Source organism: Equus quagga, chromosome 7 (assembly GCF_021613505.1).
Source record: "Equus quagga isolate Etosha38 chromosome 7, UCLA_HA_Equagga_1.0, whole genome shotgun sequence".
In the NCBI taxonomy this organism is placed as follows: Eukaryota; Metazoa; Chordata; class Mammalia; order Perissodactyla; family Equidae; genus Equus; species Equus quagga.
Window position 1 is genome coordinate 14,269,709 of NC_060273.1, and position 16,108 is coordinate 14,285,816.

Genomic DNA, 16,108 nt, shown 5'->3' on the forward strand with positions numbered 1-16,108 from the left:
CTCCCCTGGTTTCCTCCTCCCTTCCTGAGTGAGTGCCCTCTGCCCTTCTGCCATGCCACTCTCTCCTGGTTTACTCCTACCTTTCTCGAGAATCCTTCTCAGTCTCCTTCTCATCCACTACCCATCCATTAAAACTGGTGTTCCTCAGGGTTGGTCCTAGGCTCTCTACTCTTCTCACTCTGCACTCTCTCCCTGGACAATATCATCTGCTCCTGTGGCTTCAAATACCATACAAATGCTGATGACTCTTGAATCTTTATCTCCAGCCCAGACCTGACACCTGAGTCTCACCTGCCTACCAGCCACCTACACTCAGGTATTTCAATGGCACTTTAACCTCTGTCAAGTGGAATCATTGTCCACCACCCTCCAAACCTTTTACTTCCTTCTCCTGTTTTCCCTTTCTCAAGGAAAGGCACACGATCAAGCTGCCTACCTGAGCAGGCACCTGGCAGTCATCTTAGACTTTCAACCCTCATATCATATCTGCTTTCTCCTGTCCCTACTGCCACTACTTTGGTTACCTTTAGCAGGGACTTCACCCTAATTGGTCCCTTTGTCCCCAGTTGTCCTCTTCTAATCCATTTTCCAATCTGCAAGTGAAGTAATCTTACACGAAGGTAAATCTGAACAATTAACTTCCCTTTGATGGCTTCCCACTGCGCTTCTGACAAAGCCCCAACTCCTGGATTTGCCTGGCAAGACAGTGCTACCTTGCATTCCATTCCAATCTCAATCTGGCCCAGCTTCATCTCTTCCCACTCTCCCTCAGGCGAAATGAGTCATCTAAGAATTTTTCATTCTTTCCACTGGCCTTCTAACTAAATCATTCCGCCTTCTTTCTCATCTCTACCTCCCTCAGGTGTCAACTTAAACGTTACTTCCTTCCCAAGTCCTTTTCTGATTTCTAGGATTAAGTCAGTACCCATGTTGCATGTTGTTTTAGCGCCATGCATGTACACTTCCACTCAACACACCACAGTGCTGTCCCTTGTTTGACGTCGGTCTCTCTGCTAGACTCTAGGACCCTTGTGATCTTAGGAATGCAGAAAACAGGTTTGTCTTGTTCACCACTACATCCCAACTTCAAGCACAGTGTCCGGCACAAAGCACACACTTGATAAACACTTGCCAAATCAAGAAAGAAAAGTGAGGAGGAGTGGAGTTCTGTCTCCCAGTATTCCTGCTGGCTTACTGACTTGTGCTTCACAACTTTAAAACCTGTGCACTATGGGAAGCATGAGAAGGGAGATGATGACATTTGCAGCCCTTTTCTATGCCATGCTCTGTGTCAGTGCTTTTATATGCCTTGTCTCACCTCCAATAATCCTTAGAGGAGTCTCATGAGTGGGGCAATCCCCATAACTGACAAGGAAAGTGACTCAGAAGTCTAATGACTTGCCCTAAGGTCCCTCAACGTGCAAACGTTGGGCTAAGGTTCCAAGCCCAGGTCGGTTTGGCATTAAGAGTCCAGGTGAAGTCAGAGTTGCCAGTAATCACTCTGCAGTGCAAGGCCACATCCCAGCATTAGCTGACTTCAAATTTAATATCCTCTGAGTAATATTTAATTTACTCAGTAACCCCAGCTGCCACATTTTTGACTAAAATTCTACAGCATTCCAGCAACTTTTCAATTTTAGAGCAAAATAATATATCCTAACATCCCTTTAACATGACAGATAGTTCTTTCTTAAAAATGGAACTTAAACATAATTATTTATACAAATACTAATTCTCTTAACTATTCATTTGAAGCATTTAAAATTTAACATTCACAGTACATTATATCTGATTAAAAAAACTTGTATCTCGAACACATAAATAACTCTTACGACTTCATTAAAAACGGGTAAAAGATTTGAACAGACACTTTACAAAATAAGATACACAATGGCCACTACGCAAATGAAAAGATGCTCAACATCATTAATCATCAGCAAAAGGCAATAAAACCACAATGAGATACTACACACTCACTCCAGTGCCGGAAGGAACGTAAACGTACGACCACTTTATAAGAAACTGCCAGGCTGTTTTGCAAGTGAAACCATGTGACCCAACAGTTCCACTCCTGGGCATTTACTCCACAGAAACACAAACATATGTCCATACAAAGACTCGTACGTGAATTTCACAGCAGCTTTACAAATAAAAAATTCAAATATCAGTCAAAGGGTCAACAGATACACAAACTGTGGTACATCCACACAATCATTTCTACTCAAAAATAGGAAGGATCGCACTACTGATATATGCAACATGGGTGAACCTAAAAATAACCTGCTGAGCAAGAGAAGCCAGACACAGACACACACAGCATCGTATCTTTCCATTTCCACAAAACTGCAGTAAAGACAAGTCTATTCTACGATAGAAAGCAAATCAGTGGTCGCCCAGAATGGGGCAGATGGGACAGACGACTGGGAAGAGGCATAAGAAAACCTTTCAGGGGCCAGCCTGGTGGTGCAGTGGTTAAGTTTGCATGTTCCGCTTCAGCAGCCCGGGGTTTGCCGGTTCAGATCCCGGGTGCGGACATGGCACCGCTTGGCAAGCCATGCTGCGGTAGGCATCCCACATAGAAAGTAGAGGAAGATGGGCACGGACGTTAGTTCAGGGCCAGTCTTCCTCAGCAAAAAGAGGAGGATTGGCAGCAGTTAGCTCAGGGCTAATCTTCCTCAAAAGAAAAAGAAAAGAAAACCTTTCGGGGCAAGATAAATGTTCTCTATCTTGATTTTATTGGTCACACAGGTGAAGACATGTCAAAACTCATCAAACTGTACACTTAAAATGTGTAAATTATCTCTCAATAAAACTATTTTAAAAAACCAACCTAGTTACCTTTTATTTTCTCCAACAAGTGACTCTGGTACATGGTATACCTTAATGCCTGCATCCATGGCCTCACATCATGCTGCTTACATGAACGCAAAGCTTCACTGAAGAGTGGAATGAGACAGTCCTACCAGAGAAAAACCAAAACTATGTAACGTAAACAGGCTTCTATGTGTTTGTAGACTGAATTCAGATACATCCCCATAGGTCAGCTACTTCAGCTCGATTCCAGGTTTATCTACTAAACTCTCCCCTTCTCGTTATATCTTCTAATCCACAAGAGGAAAAGGCACTCTAAGAGAAAATCTTTGTTTTGCCAAAAAAAAAAAAACTTTCAGAATACTAAGTCCAATTTATGGATATACTTACCAACATAGTAGGCAAGTTTTTATAGAAAATAACCACAGCATATTTACGATAAAGCAGAAGCTAAATTACAGAAAAACAAAACTTCTGCTTTATAAACAGATTCTCAAAGATCATAATTCCCTTGGGAAGGGCCTATCTTTGGTTACACTTTATCCTATTTGGGAGGTGGAGAGGGTATCTTGTTTTAGTCAAATCTAAAATTTATATCATCTTTCCAGGGAAAATATATTTATATACACCAACCCCTTTCCTCACCCCACCAAAATTTTTAAATTAGCCATTCTTGACATTATATACCTTAGATTCTTCCATCTGCCTCACATATTTCTCAAGTGAAAATCTGCCTGAAAATGGCGTTTTAGATTTCTGGATTTACTAGCTTGTCCAACAAATGCTACAAATGCTATTTTAAAAACTCACAAACAATCTTTGTTCTACATTAATGTCTAGTGATGTTCAGAAGAATATCCTGGTAAAAATACACACATACACACCTCTGTTGAAAGTCTGTTAGAAACTGTATTCTCCAAAGCAGAAGAGCAATACAGCTGTAAGGTACTGAGAACGGGCAGAGACTGTGAAACTGTTAAAGTAGAAAGTCTCAGTGGTCCAACAGCTATGCGGGAGGTTTGCTTCAAGTACTTTACCACGTTTCTGAAACAAAATATTTACTGTTAATTAATAAATGAGGTTTTCAACTTGTAACCACTGAGTATCCCACTGAGTAGCAGTTTGTTAAGGTGCTGCCATGCTGGCTTCCAAAGCAGAGGAAGGCAGAGGCGCAGCCTGCTCTTCAGCAAATGACATAAGCAAGTCAAGGCATCAGCTCTGGGGAGAGTTCACATTTTATTTAGTTCCAGTCTCAGCATATACTGCAAGTGGCATTCACACATCATACAACTCCTACAGCTAAAATGAAGCTATCATGACTGGGGCTGCAGTGATGTGACAACTGCCTCAGCCCAGCAGAGCACGCGTATCAACCCCACGGCACACCTAAGGCACCCTGACCTCCCCAGCACTGAGCTTACTCGGTTATAGACTGCCACTTCTGCTCCTGTTCCACATGGTCCAGAGCAGTTGCCAAGCAAACAGAACTTCTCAACAGCTGCACTTCAATGGACTTCTGAAGTTCCCTTGGATCGGGACTTAACATGTTAGGAAGAAGTTTTTTCATATCTACAGAAGTTAAATTTAAAAATTAAATAAATCCATTAAGTTAATTTGATTTTAATGCACAAGAGTGATACGATATTTTGCCAGCATTAAAAAATAATCACCAATGAAGACCTCCTTTCATATTTATATTCAGCCAGCAGAAGACTATGATTAAGCATTTCTGATAATATAAAATTTATACTGCACATAAAATTATATCTCAGACCCCAAAAATCAGTTGATTACAAAGGCTCAAAGATCACTAAGTCATCTACTATTTAAAAGGTCAAATCTAGACCTACTTGGGCAAATCTTACCGAATTTCGAATATCAATGCTAACATACAGAACACTCAAATACTAACTTTAGTGAAATATTTTACAAAACGTTCCAGTTGTGATAAAGAACTTAATTAATGAAAAACATCAAGTCAAGCAAGACCAATACCTAGTGTAAACATTACTAGTACTTTTTCAAACAGAATGGCTAATAAATCTCAAAGTATTACTGTAGCCTCTTTTTAGTTTGCTTAATTTTAATTAAACTGTTTTCTATCTGCCAAATCAAATGTAAACAGAACAGTCCTAAATCTGTTGCTTCACATGGGACTCTGCCCCAAAATAAACGTACAACTTCCAGATTTTCCAGTAAATTATACTAAGCCAAACATTTTGAACAACTTGTCCATAAAAATATTTAATTTCAAAATTATTATCTCAAATACCTATTTTTTCTTTTGATCCTCCAGCAAGTAGATTGATATTTTCTCCTGGTAACAATTCTAACTGCTCAGTACATTCAACAAATTCTCCAGACTCAAAACTGCTCAATGATCTGTAATTAAAATATTAGTTAGCTTGTATTACACCCTATCCAGTTTATAGAACCATTCAAATAAACAGAACAAATTCTAGAAAAAGACAGCATGGTTACACAGTATCTTTTTGATGCAGTTCCTTCCCTGTGGGCCACCTTTGTATTTTTATTTTGAAGTTCTGACTACCATCTTAATTAGCACTAAAATGGGAGTGGCAAACCGGAAAGGCCCAGCGATAGACTTTCAGTTTAGCAGACTCATCCCCTCCATGTGTCCTTCCTCTTTTTGCAGCCTGTTGTCCCTGGGCCTGTCCAACAAACTGACAGTAGACTTCTGCAGGGCAACATCAACATCTACTCCCCAAGCTACTGCTCAACTCCCTCCACGGCCTCATCCCTCACTGAAGCATAAGCTTCTGTAGGTCTCCTACGCTATTATCTCAATCTTATGCCCTGGTCCTGCCTTGTTTCACTGCTGGCCTCTCGCTCTCTCTCCCTTTCCCACTGTCTCAGGAAATCTCTTTCTCTTCTTTCAAAGAATTCTTCCTTCCATCTCCTCTCCTTATCTGACAATAGAGACCTCTGAAACTCTTCCCTCTAGCCCTAGCATCAAGGCCGGGATAAGAGGCCCCATCCCCCTAGCTCCCCATGGCCACTTTCAGGTCCCTTACTCTGTTCTCACTCCTTTCACGTCTGCTCTCTAACAACGTAGTTTCTCAATCTCTCTTTTCCACTAATCTCTCATCTTTCCCTGTCCCTCTCACCATGTCCTCTCCCTTATATCTCAGCCTGAATCCAGCACTGAAAATGTACATCACTTGACTGTACTTGCTTCCACCTTAATAAGCTCCTAGCCTGGATCAACGTAACCACCAGCTTCTCAGGTGAGCCATAATTACTGGGCACTGACCAGCTGTCGAGGTTTGGGAACCAACACACTTATCACTTCTGCCACCACAGGGTCTGAGTCTTCTCCAGCGACAGGCTTCCTATGTGCCCACTATGATCTACGATGTCCTCACACTTTCAGCTAATGACTGACTCTTCAGGAAAAAACACACAGGCTTTCATTTCATCTACCTTTAGCCCCAATCCACCACCCACTCCCAAAACTGTCTATATCTAACTTTAACTGCTTTCCTTGATGCTGAGAAAAGGTAGGGTCCAGTTAATCCTTCAATCAATGGTCTTCATCCTGTTTCTTCACCTCTGCTTTCTAGTGGCTCCTTCCCCTTGGTCTAAAAGAACACTTAATCTCTCCAACATTTAAAATAAACACACAATATTCTCCTGCACCCACAGCTTCTCCTTGACTTCAAAAAAACCTCACTACCCAATTAACATAACTGAAGCTCTTCATTTTCAAATTTCTCCACCACTCAACAGCATTCAACCTGGCTGCTGCTCCTTATCTCCACACAGCTCTTCCTGCTTGTAGTCTCTGGAGCTTCCGACAACACTGACTACTACAGCCTGGTTCTTCCATATCTGAGACTTCCTTCCTCCACATCCCTGTGTTTTCTTGAACCACTTCTTCTCCCATCCCTTAACAAAGATGCTCAAAAGGATTCTGACCTTGGTCCTCTTTCCTTTTCACTTACTCTTCTCCAGAGCCTTATCTATTCTTTGGTGGCTTACAAAGTCTCTGGAGAATAAAGCGACAGGAAAGAGGGCCTTTAATTATCACCTTTACACAAATGATCCCCAAATCTCTTTCTAGCTTAGACACTTCTTAGTTCCAAATCCAATTCTTTTTTTTGAGGAAGATTAGCCCTGAGCTAACTACTGCCAATCCTCCTCTTTTTGCTGAGGAAGACTGGCCCTGAGCTAACATCCGTGCCCATCTTCCTCTACTTTATATGTGGGACGCCTACCACAGCATGGCGAGCCAAGTGGTGCATGTCCACACCTGGGATCCGAACGGGCGAACCCCGGGGCAGCAAGAAGCGGAACGTGCGAACTTAACCGCTGTACCCCCAGGTTGGCTCCCCAAATCCAATTCTTAATTGCATACTCAACAACCTCATCTGCACGTTTCATATACACCTTAAACGTGCCTCATTGTTCTCTGTGTGTTCCTACTTCAGTTAATAGTATGTTTTCTCCTCCCTCTACCTCTGCCCCCACAAATTAATGGTCTACATGGTTCCACTCTTGCCCCCCACCTCCAGTCTCCTCACAACACAGCAGAGTGAACCACTGACAGATCACGACATGCCCCCCCCATTTAAATCCCACCTAACATTTTCTATCTTATTAGGAGTCAAAGTCCTTTTCACAGTTCCCACCTTTATCTCCTCTTATTCACTCTGCTCCAACCACACTGGCCACCTAAGAATTTCCAGAACACTCCAAGCCCATCATTCTTGCTTCAGGTCTGTTCTCTCAAGTCTGTGCTCCATCAGCATCCTGATGGCATTCCCCAACCTTGTATTTTTGCCTGTGTGTCTCCCCATCACTAGAGGTCAGCTCCTCAAGGGTCAGAATGTGTGTCTATTTTCTCCCTGGCTGGTACGCAGTACATGCTCAGTGGAGAAATGACTCATTAACCCATTTGCTCACTGGAAGCTGGATCCTCAATGGCAAGGACAGCTACTGACCCCTCATAGCCCCAGCCAACTGTCTAGGACACAGCCAGTACTCAAATTTTGAATTAAGGGATTAACAACGAATAGAAAAACAAGGAGAAGAAAAAAAAGATACAGAAATTTAATTTACAAATGTTCATAAACTCAGCCTTCTTTAGAATGGATGTGTTTGACATATTCAAGCCTAATTTAGAAACAAAACCATTAAAATGTGATCCTTTCTAAAGCAGTGACAAATTTCTCTTTATATACATTTTGGTTTTAGAATAGGCTCTGAGGATCCATACCAAACGACCATTTCAACAGTCAGAAGTCCGTTTTCCCAGAGCATGATTACTCTCCTCACATCTAACGTTGGAGTCATCCTTAGCATGGTAGTGTTAGAACTACAACCATCTTGCAATAGGAGATATAACCAATTTCAGTATTTTTCTGCCACAGAGGAAAATTTTAAAGCTACTGCAATTTTGCTTACACAATTTGTAAGTGAACGGAAGGCTTACTTTACGTAGTTGAAGTCAGCTTTCAGGCTGAGAGAAGTAGTGCTAGTGCTCTTCTTCAAGTCATGGACGGCGCTCTGCCATTCCTGTACCGCAGCCCAATCAGCAACTGAGACGTAGCACTCACACGCTTTATTTCCCAAATAATTTATAACCTCAGGGGAGGAATCGGTTGGTTTGGACAGCACAGTTTTTCTGGATTCACCTGAGTAAAAGTATTTTATACATAGAGAGAGACAGAAATCCAGAGCAATTATGAATGATTTCAAAGACCACAGAAATCTAAAAGTACACAGTAAGATCATTGGTACAAACTATTTGACTACAACTTTTTACTTAAATACTGACTACTCACCGTTTAGAGAATGCTTGGGGCTGGCACTGTTACGTCCAGCATTGGCCAGTGTGAGGACAGATTTGTCAAAGCTGGAGATGCAGCAATCGATGCCTGTCATGGCACAAAGGTGCTCCTGGTACTCCACAGAGGCCTTCTCAAACCTTCAATACAAATTGAAAGTCTTATTTTTAAATTATCCACATATTTCATTTCCAAAAAAACTAGGAAGACTGAATTACTCAATAAATTGAGTTGAGACGAGTTAATTACTTTGCGTGGGGTTGGGGTTGCACAAAATTAGATCTCTTCCTCATAACAAAAATAATTTTAAAGATTGCTAAATGTTAAAAAAAAAAAGAGCATAAAATAACTAACAGAGAAAATTGGTAAGTATCTGATCTCAATGTTTGCAAAGGCTAAGTAGAAGAACTAAATACAAGAAAAGGATCCATAAAGTACGAGATCTAATGACATAATAATTTGAAACTTCCGGGTATGAAAAACATACCATAAACATTAAAAAAAAGTTACAAATGAAGAAATTAGACAGCATCAACAATCTTGGTGAGTAATAAAATCTCACAGATCAATAAAGGAAAACAACAAGAGGCCAAAAAGACACAATCTATGTTTTTAAAAACCATAAATGGTCAATATAACATATGGGGAAAGTTCTCCTATTCATCATTAGTAAAGCAATGTAAATTAAAACGAATATTTTCCCCGCTGAAGGTGGTAGGTAGGGTCCTTGTTCCTCAGTGGCCCTCAGTATCACAAAGGTGAAGGGGAGAGGTGACTCTCCTGGTCGGGATAGTTAACTGGAAGCGCCTTTCCTGAGGGCACCTTAGTAACAGCATGTATCAGAAGCCTATGATCTAGAGCCTTTCTTCTAGCGGATCAACTTGTAGGGATGAATTCAAAGAAAATAATCAGAACAATGAGCATAGAATTAAGTGCCATGGTGTATTAAGATTAGTACAAAACATCAGAAACAACCTTACTGTCCAACAATAAGGGATGTTCAACTCTGTTACCCTCACAAATAAATACAATTGTATCATTAAAATTTACATTATAGAAGTGGCCAGCCCTGTGGCCTAGTGCATAAATTTGGCACGCTCAGTTTCAGCAGCCCGAGTTCACTTCCCAGGCACGGACCTACACCACTTGTTGGTGGCCATGCTGTGGTGAGGACCCACCTACAATATAGAGGAAGACTGGCATAGATGTTAGCTCAGGGCAAATCTTCCGCAGTAAAAAAAAAACCACACGTAGAATATTTAACATGGCAAAGTCCTCTTTTAAAATATTGCCAAGTGGCAAAAGTAAAACCAAGTGACCAGCAGAAACACTGCTATTTCTATGAAAAGCAGGAAGAAAACTATACATGAGAGAGAAAAGAATTAAGAAGGCATGTACACCAAAACTAAGAGTTACCACTGGAGATAGAATTATGAGTAGTTCTTTTCTTTCTTCTACATTTTCCAGATTTGGTAAAATGTACATAAATATAAACAGACTTTTATGGTACATGCTCATTTACTTAGAGGAATCAAATGAGTCTGAATGTTGAGTACAGAGGCTAATGAGCAAGTACGCTAGCCATAAAGGGTAATTTGTACCAGACTCTGATGTAAAAGGTCATCAATTAAGGATCAAGCTCATAAGTATGTATAAAACAAATAACTGACAGATCTTGTTTCAAGGAAGATTGCCTAATAACTACTAAGTAAGAAAGGCACCCAAGCTTTGCCATTAATTAAAGAATAGACTGAAGATGCCTCCTGGTAAAGTGATTTATAGTAAGCTTCTATTGCTGAAATTAAACATTGCTATTTTAACATTTAACTACAATGTTGGCCAGAAAGTACAAAGGATTTAAACACAAAGAAATCCTATCACCCACTTCCTTCCTTATGCCTTACCTCCCTTCAGCCTGTTGGGCCACTGAGTTAATCCAGAGAAGATTTTTTCCAACCACGGAAGAAGACCAGACAGCAATTCCCTGGATGGCTTCAGGACAATGAAGTTCACACAGTGCTTCTACCACCATCATGATGGTCACTTCCAATTCACTCCCCTGAAAGGGGCATTCAGAAAAGTAACCACAGACCTCACTACCATTCACATTCAAACCTCTACTGATCACAACCTAGGCCTAGTTAAAGTCAAATGTAGTTAACAATTATTTTTACAACAACGATATTACATTATTCAGCTTAGAGTTCTTAAAATGTTACTTATAATGTAGCTACAAAAGGTGACTGACAGAACCTTAATAGCACATGGGTGTTAGTCTTTACAAAATTAAAAAAAGGGCTCAAACATCTAAACTGTGGCATCTGTAGGAGTAACACATAAAGTAAATACAAAGCAAAAATTAAATATAAACAAACAGGAATTAAAGGATGATTAATTCATGTCTTTGAATATCGCCTATTGACACTACCTTAATTAGTAAACATTTGCTATTTTTGGATTCCACGTATTTATTGAGCCCACTTACAAGCCAGTACTTATCCTATACATTATAACATTATTATATAAACTTTTGCATACATTATAAAATTACTATAGATGCCTTCCTCTACATTATACAGCCATTGTTATAAAGTAGTATAAAAATTATTTCTTCTGTAGACAAGTTTCTTACAATTACTTTAAAGTTCTAATCCTTAATCATAAGTAATGCATATTCTGACATGCTCTAAGTATAAAATATGAATAGGTGCCTTCGGAAATTACTGCTTTTATAAAATTTTGGATCAAAAGATTTGAAAATGAATAGAAGTTTTAACTTATTTTATCCATAGATTAAATCATAGCAAAGGAATTAAACGCAACATTTTCTAATTAACAGATTTAATATTAACTTCAAACACACCACTCACCTGAGAAAGATTTGCCTTCATTTCTGTAAGCAAGTCAAAGCCGTGCCTCACTGTCACTGCAGGCTGGCCTGCCAGCAATCCAACCCTCATGATGGAGAGTCGGATCCGAGTTAGCCAGTCTTGACACGTTTGGCGATTGGTATAGAAAAAAGTCCTAATGACCTTTAAAATAAAGAGAAAGCATGTTCAAATCATAGGTACAGACATCTCAAATATACATAAACGAAATACACAAGCCCATTGTGAGTTTGGCTTTGCATACACTGCCAGGTTTGGCCATGAAACTGCTATAAAGCAACACAGCCTACTGAAACCAACCTTGGGAGGTGATGTTAATGCATTAGCGCATCCCTCATATGCATTGTACATTAACTTTTCCAGATTTTCCAGATACTGCAGAAGAAGAACAAGTCTAAGCTGGTTGCTACTGTGGCCTTCATCATTGTCTGCAGTTGTCCACTGACTAACATCTTGATCGGGGTTTAATGTATGAGCTGCAAGACTTCTAATAATACCTAAAAGCAAGGACAACACACCAAGTTTAAAAGGAACCCTTTTAAAGATTCTAGAAGTTCTTGGAGATAGTTTCACAAATTCACATTTATTAAGTAACCTCTTTATATCTATCATTTAAAAACAAAACCCCAAACATGAAAGATCTTTCATTTTACGGGGAAAAAAATGTTTTCTCCACATAAATCTCTTAAGTTTTTGAACAAAAACAGACAACTACGTTGTTGCCAACGCAATCATTCAAAGAAAGCTTATTCTAACTAACATATCTAAAAGATTAACTGATAAAGTATCAAATAAGTCATATTCCCTCAAATTTCTGTTCTTAACAAAGATAAGAAATCCATTATTTTGTAATATACAGCTTGAAGATATTTACATCACTGTTTGAAAAAGCACAGAGTCAATTACCTTCAATTGTCTGGAAGGTGTCTTGAGCCCTGCCCAGCGGGGTTCTCAGCTTAGAAAGGACAGTGAACTGCGCTGCTTCCCAAATAGCCCACTGCCAAAGGACAGCATCCGTCTTCAGAAGGTTGCGGGGAATTGTTGACTGGTCACGCTTATCCAGTCTCTGGCAGCTATAGAACAATCTTTCTAACCAATTGTCCTTCCTGGGAAAAGCAGCGCATATTTAACAAACAATGACAACTTCATTTTTAATTAAAAAAAAAAAAAAAACTGCAAGGGGAAGAGGAGTAAAGGACTACAATTTTTCCTACTCTAAAAAGGCAAAACCGGTAAAATTGGGAAGTGTTATATCCCCACCTCTCATTCTGAGGAGGTCTCTTAGAGTTAAAACAGGATGGGGTATGGTGCGGGGGGATTAGTAGGGGACCTGGCTCATGACAATCTGACTACCAGGGTGAAACATTCACTGGACTGAGCCTCTCCAGAAGGTCGCTGCCCCAGCCCTCCCCTAGCACTAAGGACTGGGTCAGACCAGTGAACTGTCAACCACATTTCACCACTCCATTTCAAAGGCCACTTTTGTTTCTTCAGATGCCATCTTCAGAGCAACTCTTCCTATTGCTGAAAACTAAAATAACCCATTTGAGAAGAATGTTACTTTCTACTCCACCACACCTGACATACTTTCTCTTCAAAACTGGGCATAGGGTCAAGAAATTCAAGTACATTTAAATTACTTTTCCCAATGAAAGAGTCAAAGAAATGTCTTACCCTGTTCTGTGAGAGTTCCCATATAAAATAAAACTAATAACGTCAGAGAAATCTTGTGGGTGAAATGTGTTACTTGGTGCTTTACTCATGTGACTTCTTAATGCTAAAGAAATTTCTTGAATTTCTGTGTGATTGTTATTGCTGTAGACAGAAAACAGTCATTGTTACGCACAGTGTTTTAGTTAAAAGGTTAGTACATACTGCAAATGGGTCATTTCCTTACTAAACAAATTTAGAAGTAAAAAAAATAATAAAATTGAGGCTTTAAAATAGATATAGAGATGTTATTACAACTTTGAAATTTTTGGTTCTTAAAGCTCCCAAATTAACTTAAACAAAACAATAAAAGATTGCAGTTTAATTTTTCAAATAACAGAACACATTTTGGCACTATATGAATTATTCTGTGCCAATTATCGTGAGCTCATTGAGTTCATAAAAAATATAAAACTGTGTTATTTTCTTCTGGACTTGCACAATTCGACCCTTTGGCATCTCTCCCATCAATGAGAAGTGCCATAGGAGATATGACATTAATTCAGTAATAGGCAACTTGTCTTTTTCTAAACTAGACGAGGCAGTAAAAACAGCAGAATGTCTTTGCCCCAACATAACTGTTATACCTCAGGACGACATCTAAAGGAATTGACTTCAACAGCTTTCCAAACGCCTGTCGAATACGAGTTCCACTGTGGACTAGTTGAACACGGCAGACATCCACACACCTACGGAAAAATAAAATAGTGAACCCAGGTGTGGAAATGTTTCCAAGTCATTAGGGCCAGGGACAAACAGTAGGATCTGTGGCCCATACCTCTGCAAAAGATCATCCGGCAAGGAAGAGGCCAAGGCGTGTAGACTGCTGCACGCCTGCAGACAGATATTCACATCTTCAACAAGAGCTATTCAAAATTAGAAGACAGTTACTCTCAGCTCGCCAAAAGTATTTATATGCCAGTATGTCTTAATTTTCTGAACCTATTCATTCATTCAACAAACAGTGAGCACCACCTACTATGGACCAAGCACTGGCTCTCCCTGAAATCCTCACTGGGAAAATGATACATTCAACAAAATCCGCTTAAAGTGACTAGTCTTCACCCAAAACGTTTTCTGAGGGAAATTTTTAAAGTATATGGAACCTATAAATATTCATATAAGCTGAAAAATGTGACAATCACTTAAAACTACTGTATTTTCACATACTAAGAATGAAAACGAGTTAAGACAGATTCAGCATCTGTCATTAAAACGGGGATTTTACATTTCAGGTCATGAAAAGTACTCAAATGACTATCTTCCATTACCAAAGATCCCTTTTTAAGCATTAATAAAATTAAAGAATCACAGAATCTTACTGTTGGCTAAAAGGCCTTTGCAAAATTTATGGAAAGATGGAAGAGAGAATAACGGTGCGTATGTTTCAGACTTCTTCATTAAAACAGCCACTTCCAAAGCCCAGGTCATTAACAGTTTCCTGAAACACAAAATTTATACAGTTGCTTTTTACATTAAAAAAAAAAAGTCTTAAAACTCTACATCAGCTTCTTCTACATTAATCTTACATTAGTTTTCTCTTGGTTTTTTAAATATCTCAAGCAATAAGAAACAAAAATTGAAATTATAGAAATCCCTTTGTCAAATATTGTACGCCTTTTAAGAAAACCTCCCTAAACTAATAAATTGTAGCAAATAATATTAAAAAAAACTTCTATAGGTATATTCGTCTATAAAACATTGTGGGGGAGAGGTTTCATATAATTTCTTTGAGAAAGAACAAGTAATCCTAGATGAAATAATAAAACCAAATTTTAAAGTGCTTCAAAATGAAGAAGCTGCTCTATCCCACCAATAACCTTCATTTCTTATTCTCAAATTAGGAAGCCAAATTAACGAAAGTTAGGAACAGTTAATATTATAAAATACTACTTACTTACCTTGTGTCCTGGTTCAGATTATCTTTCTTAAGCAATATTCCCAGGAGATTTAATATAATTGAGAAATGTTTTTTTGTAGCTGTAGTTACAGTACTAATCACGGCTCCATCAAACAAGGACGGGGATGAAGAACTAAGACTACTAGATATAAAGTGGTCGTGCCTGGAAGACAAAGTTCAGATCATCTTCTCTAATTTTTTAAGAAAAGCAATTCCAAGTTCAATCAACACATACTTTTTAAGATCTATACTTGAAAGGACCCATCTTCCCCTTTAAAAATAAATTTAAAAAATTTTTAAAAAATATTTCTGAACACAGTACCTGGTACAATGAGAATACAAAGTGTAAAGCACTGCATACTGAATGGCAGGGAAGTGAACAGCCAGGTCATTGTGCACAATCATCAGGTTCTTACTCAGGAGGGCAAAGACAGTTGGAGACAGCGCCCACATCTGATGTACAAAAGAAAGTAAATGTTCAGCTCCTCCAAGACATACATGGCGTACCAGAGTTTATCTTTCAAAATAAGTATATCTATACATTTTTTAAAAGTAAAATGATATTTAAATTCAGCAAACACTTTTTGTGAAGAGAAGAGACTATCTTAGGGTTTGTGGGCCATATGACACCGCTGTTGTAATGTCCAACTCCTCAACTCTGCCACTGCATTGAGAAAACAGCCATAGACTATATTTGAACGAGAGTGGCTATGTTTCAATAGAACTTCCTTTACAAAAACAGGTGAGGTTTGGTGATGATTGCACAATTCTGTGAATATATTATAAATCACTGAATTGTACATTTTAAATGGGAATTGCATGGTATGTGAATTACATCTCAATAAAGATGCTTTTTAAAAGAGAAAGAGAAAACAGGGCAGTGGGCTGGATGTGGCCCATGGGCTGTAGTGTGCTGATCCCTCGTCTAAACAGAGCCCTTCGTGTCCTTTAGCATAGGAGACTGTATTTCCTCAATTTTCCAAACACAG

The 16,108-nt window shown here is 39.1% G+C and overlaps 1 protein-coding gene across 2 annotated transcripts in view; it reads right to left on the bottom strand.

The window, feature by feature from the left end:
• SMG1 (SMG1 nonsense mediated mRNA decay associated PI3K related kinase) overlaps positions 1-16,108 on the bottom strand; it is a 92,306-nt gene that overhangs the window by 35,344 nt on the left and 40,854 nt on the right. For both annotated transcript variants that reach the window (XM_046666695.1, XM_046666694.1), the window contains 16 exons: positions 15,442-15,572; positions 15,121-15,282; positions 14,542-14,660; positions 13,998-14,085; positions 13,807-13,908; positions 13,184-13,324; positions 12,416-12,615; positions 11,810-12,006; positions 11,492-11,653; positions 10,526-10,680; positions 8,619-8,761; positions 8,267-8,468; positions 5,084-5,193; positions 4,233-4,380; positions 3,696-3,855; positions 2,839-2,959 (listed from right to left, as the gene is read on the bottom strand). In XM_046666695.1, the coding sequence (XP_046522651.1) occupies positions 2,839-2,959; positions 3,696-3,855; positions 4,233-4,380; positions 5,084-5,193; positions 8,267-8,468; positions 8,619-8,761; positions 10,526-10,680; positions 11,492-11,653; positions 11,810-12,006; positions 12,416-12,615; positions 13,184-13,324; positions 13,807-13,908; positions 13,998-14,085; positions 14,542-14,660; positions 15,121-15,282; positions 15,442-15,572 (2,341 nt within the window). The remainder of the gene's footprint in view (positions 1-2,838; positions 2,960-3,695; positions 3,856-4,232; positions 4,381-5,083; positions 5,194-8,266; positions 8,469-8,618; positions 8,762-10,525; positions 10,681-11,491; positions 11,654-11,809; positions 12,007-12,415; positions 12,616-13,183; positions 13,325-13,806; positions 13,909-13,997; positions 14,086-14,541; positions 14,661-15,120; positions 15,283-15,441; positions 15,573-16,108) is intronic.